The sequence below is a fragment of the Oryctolagus cuniculus genome, chromosome 16 (assembly GCF_051225735.1).
Source record: "Oryctolagus cuniculus isolate XC-2025 breed Fujian yellow rabbit chromosome 16, ASM5122573v1, whole genome shotgun sequence".
NCBI lineage: Eukaryota > Metazoa > Chordata > Mammalia > Lagomorpha > Leporidae > Oryctolagus > Oryctolagus cuniculus.
The window spans coordinates 53,195,773-53,216,328 of NC_142882.1; the positions used below are offsets into that span (position 1 = coordinate 53,195,773).

At 50.0% G+C, this 20,556-nt stretch overlaps 2 protein-coding genes across 11 annotated transcripts in view; both read right to left on the minus strand.

Moving 5' to 3' along the window:
* Positions 1-20,556, minus strand: part of GSDME (gasdermin E) — a 376,936-nt gene that overhangs the window by 196,737 nt on the left and 159,643 nt on the right. The gene's annotated exons all lie outside the window — the stretch shown is intronic.
* Positions 1-20,556, minus strand: part of OSBPL3 (oxysterol binding protein like 3) — a 282,066-nt gene that overhangs the window by 101,863 nt on the left and 159,647 nt on the right. For all 10 annotated transcript variants that reach the window (XM_089315399.1, XM_051852838.3, XM_051852843.3 and 7 more), the window contains one exon: positions 4,114-4,352. In XM_089315399.1, coding sequence (XP_089171525.1) covers positions 4,114-4,209 — 96 coding nt within the window. In that variant the 5' untranslated portion in view covers positions 4,210-4,352. The remainder of the gene's footprint in view (positions 1-4,113; positions 4,353-20,556) is intronic.

Here is a 20,556-nt window from a genome sequence, read left to right on the forward strand (position 1 = left end):
CCACAAAGACTAATTCTGCAGAATCTCACTTACATGTGGGGTCTGCAAAGGCCGGACATGCAGAGGCAGAGAGCAGAATGATGGTTACCAGGCTGAAGGGCAGGGAAACGGGGAGAAACTGGCCCAGGAACACGAAGTTCCAGTCGGGTAGGAGACCTAACCCACAGGTGGGGACTGCAGCCCACAAGACCGCGTTGGATGCAGTTGGGCCTCTGTGTCCAGTGGTTCCACATCCACGGAGTGGACCAACCACAGAATGAAAATGGTTTGGGGGGAAATCCCATCTGTACTGTCCATGTATAGACTTTTTTTCTTGTTATTATTTTCTAAACACTGATAATATATAACAGCTATCTGCTTAGCATTTACACTGTCTAACATATTGTAATCTACAGGGGACGTGCACGTGTTATGTAAAGATCCTACACCTTGCTATTTAAGGAAGATGAACAGTGTGGATTTTGGCATCCATGGAGGGTCCTGGAACCAATCTCCTAACCAAGGCACAATTGCCCTTGAACGTTGCTGTACCAGGGGACCTTACATGGTTTCACCACACACACTCAAAAAGATAGCCAGGTAAGGTGTTGGACACATTAATTAGTTTAATTGTGGTGATTATTACACAAGGTATCAAACACCAAACTAGCAAAACATCATAATTATAAATACATATAATTTTATTTGTGACTTATATGTCAATAAAATTGGGGGGGGGGTCTTTCACCAAAAAAAAGAAAAGAGGATGAGAAACAAAATAAAAATGAAAGTATACTGTAGACACGGGCATCCGTTAGCCTGCTTCTGTGAGGCTGGAGCCGGGCTGACTGCTGGGCATCAGGGAATGTGGAGGGGAGACCCCTGCAGTGCATTAGAAGGGGGCTTTAAAAACTTGCCTGCCTGGGGAGGAAGAAACACAGCCTCTCACCCAGGCCTGGGGTCCTGCGGGGTGTGGCCCGGTGGTAGATCTTGGATATCCCATCACCGCCAGGGACCGAAGACTCTGGCTGCAGAGACGTGACTCTGGCCAGCGTCCACGGAGGTAGGAAGTAAGGGACAGCCCCTTGATGGGTTACGGTGGGTGCAGGGGGAGAACACAAGGGAACAGCTCGAGAGGAGGCTCCAAAGCATATTCCCAAAGCACACGAGAACAATTAGCACTGAAAAGGTGACCGACAAATCAACACCGATGTGTCCGCTCCAGGGGAAAGGAACAGAACAGAGCGATCTGAAGCTGACTTGGAGAACAAGCTGCACAGACTGTTTCTGTTCCTTTTTTTTTTTTTTTTTTTTTTTGGACAGGCAGAGTGGACAGTGAGAGAGAGAGACAGAGAGAAAGGTCTTCCTTTTGCCGTTGGTTCACCCTCCAATGGCTGCCGCAGCTGGCGTGCTGCAGCCGGCGCACCGCGCTCATCAGATGGCAGGAGCCAGGTGCTTCTCCTGGTCTCCCATGGGGTGCAGGGCCCAAGCACTTGGGCCATCCTCCACAGCCTTCCCGGGCCACAGCAGAGAGTTGGCCTGGAAGAGGGGCAACCGGGACAGAATCCAGCACCCCGACCGGGACTAGAACCCGGTGTGCCAGTGCCGCAAGGTGGAGGATTAGCCTATTGAGCCACGGCGCCGGCCACCGTTTCTGTTCTAACATTCCTCAGACTTCTTAAAAAAAAAACCAAAAGATTTATTTATTTGTTTGAAAGAGTTACAGAGAGATAGGAGAGACAGAGAGAGATCTTCTATCTGCTGGGTTACTCCCCAAATGGCTACAATGGCCGAGGCTGGGCCAGGCTGAAGCCAGGAGCCAAGAGCTTCCTCCGGGTCTCCCACGTGGGTGCAGGGGCCCAAGGACTTGGGTCATCCTCCACTGTTTCCCAGGTGCATTAGCAGGGAGCTGGACAGGAAGTGGAGCAGTCAAGACTCCTGCACCATAGCACCAGTCCCCCTCAAACTTCTCACTATGTACATGGTGAAGTTTCCAGTGATTTATGTTGGCTCGGGGTTCTGGAGCTCCAAGTCCACACAGCATGGCACAGGCTGCACTGCGTCCCTGCAGGAGTGTGCCCCTGCTGATGCCTGTCAAGGTTTGAGAGGGTGACCTAGTGCTTCCCAGTGACTGGCTGGAAGCACGGTGGCACCCCCCTAAACTTAGCAACCAGGAGACCACTGGGGATGGCTGTGTCCCCTGAGCACCGTTAGGCAAGGGCTTCTGAGGTCTATGTGCACTGACAGACTGAGGGCAATCTTGGGACGGTTTGTGAAGGCAGAATGGCCCGGGACAGCCAAGGTGGAAGCGACGGATGGAAGAGCTCAGCCAACATAGGAGACAGCAGCTTTCTTTGACAATGGTGGGAGAGCAGGTGGACTAAGCAAATGTCTCCCAGAAATTAAACACGGGCTTTACGGCTAAACCCAGGCTGAAGGTGAAAGAAGCGTATGAAATTCTCCACCTTCTCTGTTGCAGACAAAACAGGTGTTTACATTTATAAAGCAGCATGACATGCATATGAAAGAGGCAGCTCCTACACAGACAGATGACCACTGGATGAAGGAACACCCGAGCAAGCGTTGGAAGCCAGGAGACAAGTGGAGGCACCGAGTACACTCCTCCTACCCTTTGTGACGGAAACTCAAAGGAAAAAAGCTCTGTGTAAACCAAACTAATTAATCTCAGCCAACACATGGGAAAGGCTCTGGTAGTGTTAAGGTGAGAATGTCCTGCACAGCTCCTGTTCCTCTGGTGTCATCAGTACCTGCTCCTTGGCTGAGTCAGGTGTTGCCATGCATCACTGGAGGATGGAGCCACAGATGCTACCAGGTGCCAAGGAGAGACAGGTGGGTGGGAGAAATCTCAGACTCCGCCCTAACCCTGGCCGGAATGTCGGCTTAAGGAGAAAAGCACCTCTTTGGAGAGGTGACAGAGGCAAGCAGTTACCTCTCTGAAAACTGAACTCCAAGGGACCATGACGCATTGCTCAATGACTAATTCAGTTGTTTTTTTTTTTTTTAAAGGTCCCAGAAGGAAGTGAAGACAAAACTCTCCTTCTCAACCCCTCGGGCGGGATCTCGGAGGGACCCCAGATGTCAGCCTTGCCTAAGATCATTGATTCATGGGTGTCAGACAAGTTCAAACGCAGAGAGCTGTGACGCTGCATCATGAATGTGAGCGCGTGCCTGAGCGGGGAGGGTGCTTAACTGTTGCTTCCAAATCTGGAACCATGGAGTCTGGGCAAGTTCTCAGGCCAGCACCACGTGGGGCTCAGGCGATGCCAGCAGAGCCAGCAGGTGCCACCTCGGCTCCCAAACCCCATGGGTTGTAAGCCCAGCTTCTGGACAGCTCGCGTGTTTGTTTTCTCTCTCTCCCTCTCCCCCTCTCTCTCTCCCTCTCCCCCTGTCTCTCTCCCTCTCCCCCCTCTCTCTCCCTCTCTCCTCCGCCTCCCCACCTAACTTAAGGAGGAAGAAGTATAATGATTCATGTGGATTTACTGCCACTGATCTCAAACCAGCAAATTCTGCCAACAGAGATTTACCAGAAAGGAAGCCGAGAAACAACCTATCATTAACTGACAGTTACTAGGGAGTTAATTACTCAGTCCTTTGTTTCACGATTTTCTTGCTCCTCCTTCATTCCTTTGACCATTTCTCTGTTGACTCGGTTCCCACATCCATCAGAGAAATACAGCAGGGGAGACGCTCAGTGCCCAGCAGGGCAATGGTGGTCACAGGCTGCAGGAAAGGCTTGGTGAAGAAAGGGAGGGAGGAGTGGATACGATAATTACCGGACATGCGATTGCTTTTCTACTTGGGTTAGCTGGGTATAAAGCAAAGTTTAGCTCTGGCCTCTGGGTCTGCTGTTGACCGTGAGGACAACAGGACTATTACCATCTACACTGAAAAGCAAAGGCTGAATGAAATAATACAAAGGGCCAAAAATAGCTCTTCCCACCTGTCACACATGCAAGCTGCATTAAAACACCTGTAATTTACTCACTTCCCATAATTAACACGTGGCTGGAAACGCCTAGCCTGGAAGGAGGAAGTCTTCTGTGACTGTACACATTTTAACTTCCTGGAGACTTAGACATTTGCATCTCTACACCTGCGTGAGTAATCCGTTACCTGTCGGCTCCCCTGCTTGGAGGAGCAGCTGCTGGTGCTTCTTGAGGGTGAGACCAATTTCTGGGACACACCAAGACTCTTCTCCTCATTCATCATGAGCGGCTGGTCACGTGGCCTTAACACCGTCAAAATGCCATCAGAAGAGGTGGATCCAAGGGTGCGGAAGTTCCACACAGGCAGGTAGCTCAGCTCTTACCCAACATCGTTAAAATGCAGTCTGGACAACCCATGGGAAAGCCCTGCAACCAAAAGAAAAACAAAGAGAGAGAGAGGGTCAGAGGCAGTGGCCATCATCTGTAATTAGCTGTGAATTGTCTGGGAGGCACTCATCCACACTACAGACCGGAGCCACGATTCTCATCCACTCTACAGACCACAGAGCCATGACTCTCACCCACTCTACACACCATAGAGCCATGACTCTCATCCACACTACAGACCACAGAGCCATGACTCTCATCCACCCTAGACCACAGAGCTACGACTCTCATCCATTCTACACACCACAGAGCCATGACTCTCATCCACACTACAGACCACAGAGCCACGATTCTCATCCACTCTACAGACCACAGAGCCATGACTCTCATCCACCCTAGACCACAGAGCCATGACTCTCATCCACCCTAGACCACAGAGCCATGACTCTCATCCACTCTACACACCACAGAGCCATGACTCTCATCCACCCTAGACCACAGAGCCATGACTCTCATCTACCCTAGACCACAGAGCCACGACTCTCATCCACTCTACACACCACAGAGCCATGACTCTCATCCACTCTACACACCACAGAGCCATGACTCTCATCCACACTACAGACCACAGAGCCACGACTCTCATCCACCCTAGACCACAGAGCCATGACTCTCATCCACTCTACACACCACAGAGCCACGATTCTCATCTACACTACACATTACAGAGCCACGAGGTGCAGCCCACTACAGACTGCAGAGCCACAATGTGCAGTCCACTACAGACCATAGAGCCACAACGCGCAGCCACACAAGGGGCTGTGAAGGAAGAAATGCTTCACACCTTTGTGTTGTTGGGAAATTTGTGTACATAGTTTCTCACATTGCTTTGTGATCTGACCAACTTATGAACATTATTATGGAAATCTGAGTCCAGACATAGACCAATCAGTACTATAAAAAAAAAAAAAACCCACACCTCTCTGCATGCACTATGATAGCCAAGATTTTCATAAAGAAAGAAAAGAAATAGTGTCAGAAGGGTACAGAGAAATGAAAACCTTCAGACATTGCTGGTGGGAACAAAAAATGGAACAGCCATTGTGGAAAAGTTTGGCAGTTTCCAAAAAATGTAAACATAGCACTATCATACGATCCAGCAATCCCACTGCTAGGTAGGCTCATTTAGCCAAAAGAATCAAACACCTGCATGCAAACAAAAACTTGTAGACCAATATTCATAGCAATGCTATTCGCAATAGCCAGAGGTGGAAAGAACCCAAATGTCCATAGACTAATGGACAGACTAAATATGATACAGCCATACAATAGAATACTATGCAGATATTAAAATGAATGAAGTACTGTTATGTACCACAGGGTGGAAAAATCCTGAAAACAGTATGCTAAGTGAGAGGCCAGACACAAAAGACCACATATTACATGGTGTGATTTAGATGAACTACCCAGAGACAGGAGGCCAATTAGTGGCCTCCAGGGGCTGTGAGGAGGGAAGCATGGGGTGTGAGTGCTGAATGGCTTCGAGGCTTCCTTCTGGGGTGATGAAAATGTTATGGAAGCAGGCAGTGCTGAGGGAGTACTAAATATCACTGAACTATACACTGACAATGGTCTAAAAGGTGAACATATTGTTATGTGTACTTTACCACAATTTAAAAAATTTCCTTTCTGGTTTTTGGGGAATAGAGTGAGAGATTTGTTCACCCAAAGACTCTTGAAAACATCTTTCAAAACCTCTATAATATAATATGGCCAAAACTGCAGGGAGAGCAGTTTCCCATATCATCTATTAGCATATTAATAATTAAAACAAGAATCATTTACTGTGTGTATACCACTTATTGCCAAGCACTATATTAAGGGTTACTCCAAGCGTCTCATTTAATCCATGGTCTGACAGGAAAGTATTATCTCTATTTTATGAAGAAGACAAGTGAGTCTCTGAGAAGTCTGGAAGCTTGCCAACCACAGGGCTGCCAGGGGCCCCTTAGGGCCCGACCCCAGCCCCACAGCTGCGGTGCTCTAAACCAGCACCACCCCTAGTGGCTGCGTCTGGTAACAGCAGCAATTGCCCCACCTTGGAGACCTAAGTGAGGAGCTGACTGGGAAGGTGGGAGGGAAAACAGGCCAGGCCCGCTTTGAAGAGATAACCGCCGTTCCTTTCTGTAGCACAATTCCAGTCTGCAAGACAGCAAAGGACCTGGGGTGGGGCGGGGGGTGACCAGGGCAGAGACCCTGCCAGGAGCCAGCTGGGCTGTCCCTGGCCACCCGGCATCTCTCTGGGACTCTTGTCCTGATGGAAGCTCCCCAGTCTTCGGAGAGGACAAACGTGGCCCTGGATTCACTGTCTGACTCACAGCCCTGGGTGAAGGGTGAGTCCTGTGTTTGGTTTGGGTTTCAGAAGGCCAGGACTTCATTTGGAACACTAAGTCCGAGTAAATTCCACAACTTTCCCAGGCATGTTAACAACGATGATAAAAATCATCTCTAATCCACCCAGCTGGTGGTGTTCACATGGTCTAATTTACTAGCAAGGATGTTATTTAACTGCCCAGGAAACAGCAAGATAGATATGGCATCAAACTTTTAGTTAATTACCAAACCGATAAAATCTCCTATGTCTTCCCTAACTCTTAATGCTTAAATGAATGCCAAAGCCATAAACTAAAATCAAAACAATGAAGGGAACTATCCACATCTCTGAAAATAAAACTAAGGCCTCTGTGGCAATAGAACTCAATTTCCACGTGACCCTCCTATAAACCCCCTGAATCTCTGTATTTATATTGGACCCTACAATAAATAGGACTAAGAAAACAAGTCAAGGAAAGTTAGCTTTACTTCTAGGGGCATGTACCTGAAGTCAGAGCGGATGTAATCTAGCTCACAGCTGCCAAGAGAAGCTATAAAGGCGTATTAATAGTGTGTTGAATAACAGTGTTTGAGAAAGGACAGAAAAACAGCCCGATGGGAACCCCAAATGAGGAAATGGGGTGGGGGACAGCTGTTGCTATGGCAACTGATCCACAGTGGGTTGGGAATAGCAACAATGGGCTGTGTGTGCACACGAGCGTACATGCATGTGTGTTGTGCAAGCGTGCGTGCGTGCGTGTGTGTGATTTATTTGTTCTAACACCAAGGTGCTGATAAGCAAGAGTATGGGACAAGAGGCCTGTGTGAAACATGCAGGAGGCGGCAACATCTGGGCCATAAAACGAGAGACCCGGGAATTCTGAAGCGGTGCCAAGTCAGAGACATCACAGCCCTGCCACTCAAAGGTGCTCTCTGTGGCTCTGTGGGCCAAATTCCTCATCAGAGGGCAGCACCACAGGGGCCAGACCTGTGCTCGCTGCGTGGCCTCTGCCAGCACCACCCCCAGCAGCCCCCCAACCCGGGTCACTGCTCCCTTCAGAGAAGCAGGGGGGACTGCCGCGCCCCTCCCACACCCACCTCCGGGGGCGGAGCCTGGGACTGCTGCCTGGGAAACACACCTCCTCCTCCCCAGCACCCCCCTGCCTCGTCTCCGCAGAAATACGGTGGAAGTCACCACAGGTGGCTTACACGGCCAAAGCCGTCGAATGGCAGGAGAAGATTATGCCTATAACAGGGAGAGAAAGAATGGAAGCTGCAGCAATGCACCAGGGAGGTGGTCCAGGTGCCAAGGAGTCCTCTGATCAGAGGCGGCAGCCACTGTCCCGCTCTAGGGCGCTCTGCAGGGCTCAGCCCAGTCACCAGAGGGAAGAGGCCTTGGCCGGAGTCCCGAGACGGGGGAACTCGATGAAAGGGTACTGTCTACACCAACAGCCAGCGTCACTGGACTGCAGCACGACACTGACTACAAACCCCTGATGACCACAGGGCCAGGGAGCTGGCTGCTGACCCAGCTGTGCACTTGACAAGCGCCCAGGGTGCTCATCCTGCCCAGAGACCCATCCATGAAAAACTGCTGACTCAGTAGGCCCATTGGCTTGAACAAATCTAATCATCTCCCTCTCCTACACTGCGAGTAAGGAAACAGCTCGCCCCCCTACCTCCCATCCAGAACCAGCCTCCCAGCAGGGTGCTAACTTGGTCCCTGGGGGGCTGGTCCCCCTGCAGGGAGCTGTCCCCAGCCAATCACTCCCACAAATCCTTGTCAACACGCAGGAGGGACCCTATAGGTTTTACGGCTTTGGTGCATTCTATCTAACGACACAACTCGTTGGGGATGTGTGGTGGGATTCGGTTGGGTACCTGCTTCAGGCCAATAAACCAGCAGGTGGAGGCCCTGGAACTCTGTACTTCCTCAAAGTCGTGGAGGCCACAACATCTAAGAGGAGTGAAGGGTCAGTGTACTGAGGCCAATGCAAAGACGCCCTGGCTCGAGCCCCGGAGCAGGCTCCTCTCTCCCACTGCCACCCACCTTTGAGAAGCGGATGGCCACACCCATGTGAAAACGCAGCGTTTGGGTTAAAAGTGAGAAGGGCGTAAGACGCGCAAACCAATACCGACTTGGCGCTTCCGTCAGTAACAGAGAACAGATTTCAATGAAGAACAGGAAGAATAAATAACTGATGGAGTGCCAAGGCTGGTGTTAAGATTTATCTTAGAAAATTTCATTTAAAAGAAGACACAATTTGAGGGAATAATGCAAAGGGCACATGGACACCCAAGGATGTGCCCTGGGAGGAGTCAGACCTCACTACATATCCTATGCATGCTGACAAATGTATTAACATCTCTGATCTGTAGGGTTTTTTTTGTTGTTTTTTTTTTTTTTTTTTTCTGTATAAAATGAGGAATAATAGGGGCTGGCGTTGTGGCGTAGCAGGTAAAGCCGCTTCCTGTGTCGCTGGCATCCGTATCTGTGCTGGGTCTTAGCTGTTCCACTTCGGATCCGGTTCCCTGCTAATGCACCTGGGAAAAGCAGCAGAAGATGGCCCAAGTGTATGGGCCCCTGCCACCCACATGGGAGACCAGATGAAGCTCCTGGCTTCAGCCTGGCCCAGCCCTGGTTGTTGCGGTCATTTGGGGAGTGAACCAATGGATGGAAGATCTCTCTATCTGTCTCTCCCTTTCTCTCTGTAACTCTGACGTTCAAAATAAGTAAACAAGTTTTTTTTTTTTTTTTTAAAGGGGAATAATTATATCCACTTCTCAGGACATTGTGAGGATGAAGTGCGAGAAGGGGAGAACAGAGAGCACTTGGCTTGAAGGGAGTGGACACCTGACACATACCAGTTCCCATCACGTCCTCTCCTGGCTCCCTCAGAGTGGTCACTACAGTACCAGAGATGAACCTAGATGCCTCTTCCAACCAAAGCCAGAAAAGCAGTCTACAGAACTTTATAACACGATGCCTTTTCAACACATTACTCTTTCCCCAAATCCCTAACTAAGTGTGAACCGACCATTTTTCAATTATGAAAGCAGCATGCTTACTTTGGAAGAAAACATAAACCCAGAAAGATAAAAGCCACATAATTCATCACCCTTGGCTGTCCAAAAATAGCAACTGAGTGTTAACTTAGTAGATTGGAAACGGGGGCCTGCAACACGGCTACTGATTAATCCATTAGGCGCAGGAGCTGCACTCTCAGACCAGAAGCAGGCTTTGCTCCCATACTTGGAAACAGCTCTCAAGAAGACCAGACGGCATATGGTTCATCTGCAACATCCCAGCAACAGATAAGCACACAAAGCCCTGAATTCACACACACATACACACACACACACACACACACATACAAGGTATAATGAGATATCCCTTTCTGGACTTTGGTAAAAGCCAAATTATTTAAATTCTAGAAATGCATCTTTTAAAAAATGGTACCCTAGGGGCTGGCGTTGTGGTGTAGCAGGTAGAACCATTGCGTGCCATGCTGGCATGCCGTATGAGCAACAATTCATGGCCTGGCTGCTCCACTTCCAATTCAGCCCCTGCTAATGGTCTGGGCAAAGCAGCAGAAGACGGCCCAAGTGTTTGGGCCCCTGCCACCCTTCTGGGAGACTTGGAGAAGCTCCTGGCTTCTGGCCTCAGCCTGGCCCAGCACTGGCCATTGAGGCCATCTGCAGAGTGAATCAGAGGATGGAAAATCAGTCTCTCCCTTTTTCTCCCTCTCTCTCTCTCTCATCTTTCCCTAATACTTTCAAAATAAATAAATAAATGTCTTTTTAAAAATGGTACCTTCTGGAATTTAAAGAATGTTATATGATCAAAAGTAGGGCTTTGGTTATTTGGCATTAAGTGCCCCAGACCAGAGAGTGAAGAGCAGGAGCTGCTGGAAGCAGATTGTAGCCATGACAGCCCTAGACACTGGTGAGTGGCCCCAGACTTCTCTCTGTATGAAGCCTTGGGTGATCTGCCTGGACGATCTGGACCCCTGGTCTGCTCCAAGAGAACCAAATCTGACCGCCCCTGGAGGACAGATACTGAGGCTCGGGGTCCGAAGAACTTCCATGCCCACACCTCCCAGGGCAGATGACCCCCTGACACAACACATCGTATTGTAACTTCTCTCTCTAGGAAGATAGAAGTCAAGAGGCCTGAAGACAGAGGTGTTTGCTCTCACCACAACGACAATATCCACAGCTGGCTGCTGCCCCAACCACGCCCTGCACAAGCCACTTCTTCAGGGAAGATGACAGTGATCCCTCAGAGCCCAGCCCCGCAACAGAAATGCACCCAGATGCAGAGCTGAAGCTTCCTGGTGGCACCAGACGGCGGGTTGGCACTCGAGCCATTTAGTTGCCACCGTTGAGTAAAGAACATAAAACGCAAAAACCCAGTCATACCACAATCACAGGATCCAAGAGCGAATTCAAGCCCAACTTCTTACTCAAATCAAGAATTCCTTCCATAGTATTGCCAGGTCCTAATCGCTCGACCACTTCCCATGACAGAAATGGGAATGAAACGCCATTGCAGGTTTTGTTTATTTAGAAATGGTCTATCCGACAGCTTCTTCTTACTGAGAGTTGACATTTGTCTCATTCTCATTTCCTAGCATCGACCCTAGATTTGCCCTCTGTAAGTGTAGAGAACAAGATTCGCCATTTTTTCACCATAATTCACACTGCAGCCACTGCCACGCCCACCTGCCCTGACCCCACCCCCAGCCACATTTGCATCAGCCTGGAGCCCTTAGGATCCCAGGTGTCCAACTGTGCCAACCTGTGTCTGTGCTTCCCTCACAATGGTGCCCAGGCAGGAGAGAGGACAGCAGTCACCTCCCTGGCCTTGAACACCCTGCACCTGCTGACACTGAGCACTGGGGACCCTCATGTCTCCTTCCCGCACTCAACGTCCTTGGGCTCACTGGGACTGTCAGGTCACAGGGGCTGCAGAGAAGCCAGGCTCGCTTCTCCTGAGCGAGGCTCCTTTGCCTCCTCGAACTGAAATCCTGGACTTGGCTGTTCTTTATGACAATGAGTCCTAAACATCCTCGTGTTGATGTTGACCCCTGTCAAGACATTTCTGGGGCGGATGTCCTTGGCTGTGGCGTCCCTCGACTGCACAGGCCTGTGATTCTGTCCTTAGAGAATTTTATCTCCAAGTGTTCTTGGCATATTTGGAGAAGAACGCCAAGGGCGCTGAAGTCTTCTCCACAGCCCGACATTAATTTGGTCATTAATTAGCATTGCTGGGTACGTACTGCCCAACCCACCACAAATCCCCGTCATTGGAGCTGCCATGACCAGCTTCTCAAAGTGTCTAGATCCACCTTCTTCAGTGTCTCCAAGATCCTTGTTAGAAATGCAGATTTTATTACACTTCAGATGAACTGGAGCAGAATGTATAGGGATAAGCCTGGATGATTTTTGTGCACATTTCGGTTTGAGATCACCTGATGAGGCCAGTAGTCTTCAAATCTTCTCTACCCAGATCCCATCCTTCCAGGAGTATCTGTGCAGGTGTAAGATGGTAGCGGGTAGGAAGCCAAACTCTTTTTCATTTGTGTTTTTCAAAGAGTGGTCCTCAGACCAGCAGTACTAGGACCCCACAACAGACCCACAGAATCAGGAACTGAGGGTAGAGCCCAGCAAGCTGCTTTCTGTTTTAATTATTTAATATTTATTTATTTAAGGGACAGAGAGATCTCCCATCTACTGGTTTACTTCCCCAAAGCCTGCAATGGCTGTGGCTAAGAATGCAATCCAGGTCTCCCACGCGGATATCAGGAACCCAGCCTTGAACCATCACCGCTGCCTCCCAGGGTCTGCATTAGTGGGAAGACAGAATCAGCAGCCAGAACAGGAACGCAAATCCAAGCACTTGTGGGATGTGGGTGTCTGAACCGACCACTTAACAGCTGGGCCAAACACCTAGCCTACTCCAGAGATGTGTTTTTAACAGGCTCCGCGGGTGGTTCTGATCACAAGTCTTGGAACCACCACTTACACAGGTTCATACTTTATCAACGGCATGGAATCTGGAGGCCTGTAGCATACATTTGTCAAGGGAATGGAGTAGACGCTGAACTCCTTCCTGAGGAAGATTCTCTGCTGCTGCTCGGAGACTCTGTACGTGGGAGTGGCACATATCAAACCCCTGTGCTTCCAGTCCCCATTCCCATGCACAACCACCACAGCAACCTTCCCTGAATAGCCTTCCAGAAAACTAAGACTGAGCCAGCAAGACACATCCAGTCCTGCAGAGGTCCACACTGGCGTGGGGGTGGAGGGAGATCCATGCACTCCCCTAGCCTGATTAGGCATCTGAACTTCTAGGACACGAAGTGCAATCTGGTCTTGAGAGTCAACACAGACAGATCTGACCTTGCTCCTCAATAAAAAATAATATCTGTCCTTTAGACTCTCACCAAATACTATAACCTTGACCTTTGAATTGCCCAGACTTTATTGAGCAATGGGTCACAACTCTGACTGCATCCTGGAATTACAAGGGGAACTGTAAAAAAAAAAAATGTTGCTGGTCCAGCTCCAGCCCAGATCTACCACACTGGAATCTGTGGTAGGGACAGGCTTTGGTATTCCTAAGCTTCCAGAGGTGATTCCACTGCGGAATCAGGATTAAGAGTCACTGTTAAATGGTCTACAAATGTCAAATGATGAGCGCACTTAGCTTAAGCCAGACCACTGGTTGAGCTGATCTCTAAACTATACATGCTTCTGGGTTTATGCTCTTGGCCTACAATGAGAGAAGTTATTATAAATAACTAACCAAGCCATCTTAAAATACTGGGAAACTCTGTAGATTAGCGTAATCATTAAGACTCTAAGCTCTGGATTCACCTGCCCCGGATTCAAAGCAGCCTTACTCAGCGGCTTTAGGTAAACGTTTAGCCTCTGTAAGCCTCAGTTCTGTGTTTGTTAAATGGGAATCATTTGAGGATCTCCCGGAGGGAGCTGGGAATGTGATTTGATGAGCTAACCTGTCTATAAGCCTTCAGCAGAGGCTGTCGCCACAGCAAGTCAGGCAGTGGCAGGGTCCACAGGTCACTGTCCTGTGCACCACCGCAAGGCTGCTTCACACTTGCAATCAGGAAAAGACAGACGGTACGTGCAGATATCCAAGTGCCCACCACCCAAAACAAGTGGGTCTCCCTCCTTACACACACACACACACACACACACACACGGCTTCCTTGTAATGTTGTATAATAAATGGTATCAGACCATACATTTTCTATCTATAGCTGGCTTATTATCACTCAGAACTATTACACACACAAAAACACATGCACTCCAGTTCCTCCCTGCGGCACTAGCCCATGGTACAACATGCCTGAATTTACATAGCTTGTTTCTGATTCCTTGCAATTAAAAATGATGCTGTGGGGCCGGTGCTGTGGCGTAGCGGGTAAAGCCACCACCTGCAGTGCCGGCATCCCATATGGTCACTGGTTTGAGTCCCAGCTGTTCCATTTCTGATCCAGCTCTCAGCTATGGCCTGGGAAAGCAGTGGAAGATGGCCCAAGTCCTTGGGCCCCTGCATCTGCATGGGAGACCCGCAAGAAGCTCCTGGCTCCTGGCTTCAGATCAGCACAGCTCTGGCCATTGTGGCCTATTGGGAAGTGAACCAGTGGATGGAAGACCTCTCTCTCTCTCTCTCTCTCTCTCTCTCTCTCTCTCTCTCTCTCTGACTCTGCTTCTCTCTCTGTGTAACTCTTTCAAATCTTGAATAAATCTTTAAAGAAAAATGATGCTGTAGTGAACATCCCATGTCAGCTGCTTGTGAGGCTGTGCTGGTGAGTTCCTAAACTGCTCCTCAACACGGTCACAATGATTCAGACAGCACCAAGGAATCAATGCATACAGTACCAGCATCCGGGCCCCTCCTAAATGATTGCCTTGTTCTCTGTTTTCAGACCTGAGAACATGTACTGGAGAGCCTCTCCTTCTGCTCCTTCGTGTCCAGGGTCCAGGACAGACAAGGTCGGATTCGGGGCTCCCTGCTGACAAGCTTCAGTGGCAGAAGAGGCACAGCTGTGGAGGCACGGGCTTCCCTTATTGTCACTAGGCTCCAATTCTCCCAAATACCAACTACTGCCTTGTATAGCACATGCATTCTTGGAAACTACTTCAAATGCTTTGTGAAATAAGACAACACTTACACAAATCGCCTTTTTGTTCTTACTTAGAAAGTAAGACAACCTGCTATGGGGTTGTCTGCAGGTTGTCCTGGAACTAGGAATTTTCTACTTGGCTTGGACCCCTGGGATGCCTTCCACCTTCTTGGGAGAGTCCTAAGACTCCTAGCCTCAGCCTGACGGTTCCAATGGCCTCAGACATCCTCAGACCAAGAGAGAAATAAGGGAGACAGACACACAAATGATTAACTGAGCCTGAAAGCAACATACCCAAGGCACTTGGTCATGAAAAGGGAGATTCAGAGAAATTCGAAGCTGGCAGGAATCCTGGGAGAGCGCACTTGCAGGCAGGCAGGCAGGCAGGCAGGCATGGGGGAAGAAGGAAAGGTCATTTCCTGTGATGACTGTGAAAACTCTATCAGACGCCTGGATGAATCCTGGCTTCCACCAGGAGAGCTGTGAGCTCAGACCATGGATTTGCACCCTGTTCACAAGGAGATCACAGCACAGGTTCGTTGGTGCACACCTCAAATAGGTATTTCCAGAGTTCGACTTCTCGTAAATATGGGAGGGAGGGGTGGGAGTTGTGCAGCCAGCTGGCTCTTGGGTTGCCAACACCCCACGTCAGAGGGCCGGGTTCGAGTTCCGGCTACTCTGCTGCAGCTTCCTGCTAATGTTCCTGGGAGTCAGCCGGTGACAGCTCAAACACTTGAATCCCAGGCAACCACAGGGGAGGCTCAGATGGAGTTCCAGGCTCCTGGCCTCGGCCTGGCCTAGCCTAGCCTACCCCCCGGCTGTTGCTGTCTCTCCCTTTCTGTCACTATGCCTTTCAAATAAATAAATCTTTCAAAAAATTGGGAAGCATATGGGCGCCGGTTCTAGTCCCGGTTGCTCCTCTTTCAGTCCAGCTCTCTGTGATGGCCTGGGATAGCAACAGAAGATGGCCCAAGTGCTTGGGCCCCTACACCCACATGGGAGACCAGGAAGAAGCACCTGGCTCCTGACTTTGGATCAGCACAGCTCTGGCCGTTGTGGCCATTTGGGGAGTGAACCAACGGAAGGAAGACCTTTCTCTCTGTCTCTCTCTCTCTCTCTCTCTCTCTGTAACTCTACCTGTCAAATACATAAATAAAAATCTTTAAAAAAAAAAATTGGGAAGGAGCTTGCTACACATACACCTGCATTTATGGCAGTACTGGCAGGCTAACGAGAGGCCTTGGGCTTGGCTGCTGTGAGGAACCCTTGCTCCAGGTCACAGCACTGACTCCTGGCACTCACCCCGACCCCCGACCAGACTTCCTTTGGGCCAGTGGATCTGCTGTTGCAGTGAGGGGCTTCATCAGGCTGTGTCCTCTGCTTCAGAACCACATTCTCACCAAACAAGCTTCATCCATCATTCTCCGTGTGGTAGGCTTCACTCATCGTCCCATCCTAGCTCTAAAGGGTCACTGGGAGGTGACCCTCCCCCATTCCTCAGGAACAAACTCGAAGAAATAAGATCTACCGTCTGCAGTGTTTTTATGACCCAGGAACCTATGCACAAAAGGGAACTGGGATAACTCAGCACAGCTTATCTCAAGTGAATCCTAAGTGTGAGCTGTGCCCGTTTGGTCATAATGCAACCAGAAACGCCGTGGTAGGCGACAGAACTCCTCAGTACTGAGCTGTCACTCCGACCGCTGGAAGACAGTCCTCAGGAACTTACTCCACTCTCATCACAAGCTCTGGGACGGGGGGCTGACCTGGGTAGCAGCATTTTGCGAATAATTGGTTTCCAGTGCTTAAAATGTCCTTTCTCTTTCTAATAAACCCTGCTGGATCTACCCATTTTTAGGCTCCTAATACTCCATCTCCTTTGCCTGACACGGTTACCAGGGGAGCTTCCGTGGACTCTGAAGCAGTTCAGTCCCCACGACCCAGGTAACAAAGCCAGGTGCGCGTTTCCCACCCCTGTGCTGCCAGGGACTTCAAGCCCCCTTCTCTAGGTTTCCTCAATGCTTGCCAGGCACTGCCCTGCCTTTAGGAGCAAGACAGACCACAACCGGGCTCAGAACCTTCCTTTCACTCCTGGCAATTTGCGAACAGAGGTCTCCACAGCCAGAAGCTTCTCTTTGATTTGGGCATCTGGCTCTGGATACATGTGTGCAAAGTGGTCTTCCAGCTTCTATTTATTTTTTTTATTTTATTTTTATTTTTGACAGGCAGAGTGGATAGTGAGAGAGAGAGACAGAGAAAAAGGTCTTCCTTGCGTCGTTGGTTCACCCTCCAATGGCCGCCACGGCTGGCGCGCTGCAGCCGGCGCACCGCGCTGATCCAAAGCCAGGAGCCAGGTGCTTCTCCTGGTCTCCCTTGGGGTGCAGGGCCCAAGCACTTGGGCCATCCTCCACTGCACTCCCGGGCCACAGCAGAGAACTGGCCTGGAAGAGGGGCAACCGGGACAGAATCCGGCACCCCGACGGACTAGAACCCGGTGTGCCGGGGCCGCTAGGTGGAGGATTAATTAGCCTATTGAGCCGCGGCACCGGCCGTCTTCCAGCTTCTAACTGCTTTTTGCAAGCCTCAGCTCATTGCTGATGCTAGTTCTGGAGATATGCTTCTAGCGCACCTGGGTGACATGCTTGCATTCACGCTCAGCTATGAGCCTGACGCAGACGTTCTAGTTCCTCTTAACTGTGTGTATACCCACTTATAAAAATTTTCCCTGTGGTCAGAACACCTAGCAGGAAGTTTACAGTTTCAGCACGCAACCCTGTATTTGTTAGCTAGCGGCACAATGCTGCACATTGATCTCAACAAGTTACTCATCTTGGAAAAGCTGAGACTCTGTACCCATTAAACACTAACTCCCCATTGCCCCCTCCCCTTGGATCCTGGCCACCACCATTATCCTCTCTGCTTTTATGAGCTTAACTATTTGAGATTCCTCATGGAGGTGGACCATGCAGTATTTGTCCCCCTGGGACAGGCTTACAGCACTCAGCCTAATGCCCTCAGGGTCATACACAATGACACCTGTTGCAGGATGTCCTTGTTTGAAGGCTGGACATCAGGCTTTCGCAGGCGTGCACTGTATTGTCCTCATGCAACCACCCACTGATGGCCATGCAGGTGGTTTCCACAGTGTGGCTGCTGTGGGCAGTACAGTGAAGGACACGGGGTGTTCATATCCTCTGAACTTGAAGGTGTTATTTACTGGCTCCTCATTTTCTCCCCCAGGTACTGGGGGCTTCACCAAGGTTTGTCCCTCATGTATGCCTTCCTACGGCTTCAGCTCCTGGCCGTTTCACCCACACCCATGACCACAGGGAGGCAGCTGGCCTCCACAGACTGGATGGAGCTGGAGGGCAGCCCCCTGGATCTCTCGCTGGGACACCAGGCTACTGGCAACTCCAAGGGCAAGCTCATCATCACTCCTTCATGCCGGCACCTGCTGCTGACTTCCCTAACAGATCCACCCTCTCCTAATCTAACCAAACTTCCAACCCCTGACACCCCTACAACTGTAGATTCCAGCTCTGACACTCAACTCATCACTCTCCAACTTATTTTCTATTTTTCTCTGCACTTAGAGCCTCATTAGGTCTTGCAACTGACTACACATTTCCTCTCCCACCACTTCACCCACCATGTGCTGCCCTAGCACAACCCATCTCCAGGCCCTCTCCCTTGCTCCGTGTTTCCAATGCCTACAGAACCAAGAAAAAAACTGCAAGGCCTGGCATGAAAAACCCTCCACAGTATGGTTACACTCACAGTCAACTGGTGTCCAACTCTGGCTTCATCTGTCTTTTACCACATGCTATTCAGCTCCTGAGTTGTTACATAAGCACAGGTTACAGCATGAACTTTGCAGGGTTTTGTGACGATGGATTGAAATAATGCAAGTGAAGCTCTCAGCGCAGTCCTCCACAGACTTCATTCAACTGCATGGTAGCTGAAACTACTCAAACGTCATTTCAAAACCTCACATCCGCACCCCTACCTTCTGCACCCTCCAGCCATCACACCACTCTGCCTTCATCCCAGCTGGTCCTGCACACAGAGCTCCCCCACCCCCACCCACTTGACCTCTACCACTGTGGGAGTTTCTTCCACTCTCCAGAGAAGCAAGCACCACCTTTCCCACAAAACCTTTTCTCAACCCTCCCCACCCCCTTCCAGGCCCCCCCCCAATGGTTTTGCTTCTCGTTCGGACTCCGCTTCACTTCTGCGCTGCCTGAAAGTCTGAGTCACATTGACTCACTCTTCTGACCCTGACCGCGAGGTGCTGGGGCTACATCCCCTTCAGGGACTGCACTGTGCTCGCCTTTATGCCCTGCCGAGAAGTCACTGGCGGGCTGGCAGCAAGCACTGGGGAGCCAGGAAAAGTCCTCTGTGTGAGCCCATGCATTTATCTCCGTGGGAGTCTTCCTCCTTTCCTGTGGCCTGAAACCATTTAGGATTATCTAGGTATTTCAGAATAGTTTAGCTCTCCCTCCCTTTGGAGGCCTCCTTGCCATTTTCAGTCCTGGGTCACAAGAGACAGCCTTCCTTGCTTTTCTCTGCTTGTTTGAAATGTTTCCAGAGGACACGGCTATGCCTGAAGTATCTTTCTTTGGGGGATTTATCTCCTGGCTCCTGTCACTTTACATCCTGGCCAGTGCTTCTTTGTTGGGTCAGAAGGAAAGCCAGAGAGAACATTCCCTGTCTTGTTCCCTAGTCTTCTTAAAAAATTAAATGGTCGACACAGTAAGCCCAGAGTTTATCAGACTCCAGCAGGATGAAGCCTTCAGGGGGTGACTGGTTGAGTAGCCTTTTTTTCAGCACAAGTGGCTGCATTCTGGACTCAGAATCTCTCAGAAGAAAGTACCACCCACAGCCTCTGTCTGACCACTCACAATATGGATTCTACAGTCTTTCTTTCCTACCCTTGGCCCCTAACCCCTCACTCTTGGATTCATTCTTAAGAGTCTAGACTTCCACAAGACAGCTTCTTTAAAGGCAAACACTCCCGGCCAGTGCTGTGGCATAGCAGGTAAAGCTACCGCCTGCAGTGCTGGCATTCTATCTGGGTGCCGGTTCAAGTCTCAGCTGCTCCACTTCCGATCCAGCTCTCTGCTATGGCCTGGGAAAGCAGTAGAAGATGGCCCAAGTCTTTGGGCCCCTGCACCCACATGGGAGACCCGGAAGAGGCTCCTGGCTTCAAATCGGCGCAGCTCTGGCTGTTGCAGCCAGCTGGGGAGTGAACCAGCAGATGGAAGATCTCTCTCTCTCTGCCTCTACTTCTCTCTCTGTATAACTCTGACTTTCAAATAAATAAATAGAAATCTTTTTAAAAAATTAAATAAAGGCAAACACTCCCTTCTAGAATCATATCTAGTCACAAGAACCAACCTAACCTTCTTGGGGAGACAACCAAATGTTCCAGTTTCTTTGATTATATATTTATTTGGAAGTCTAAGCAACAGAGGTAGTGGAGGGTGAGAGAAAGCGAGAGAGAAGAGAGAGAGAGAGGGACACGAGGGCAGACAGAGAGATGGAACTTCTTTCCACTGGTTCACTTCCCTAGATGATCGCAGCAGCCAGAGCTGGGCTAGACCATATCCAGGAGCCAGGAGTTCCAGCTGGGTTGGCCACATGAGTCATGGGGCCCAAGCACTTGAGCCATCTTTCGCTGCCTTCCCAGGTGCAAAGTGGAGAAGCCAGCACTC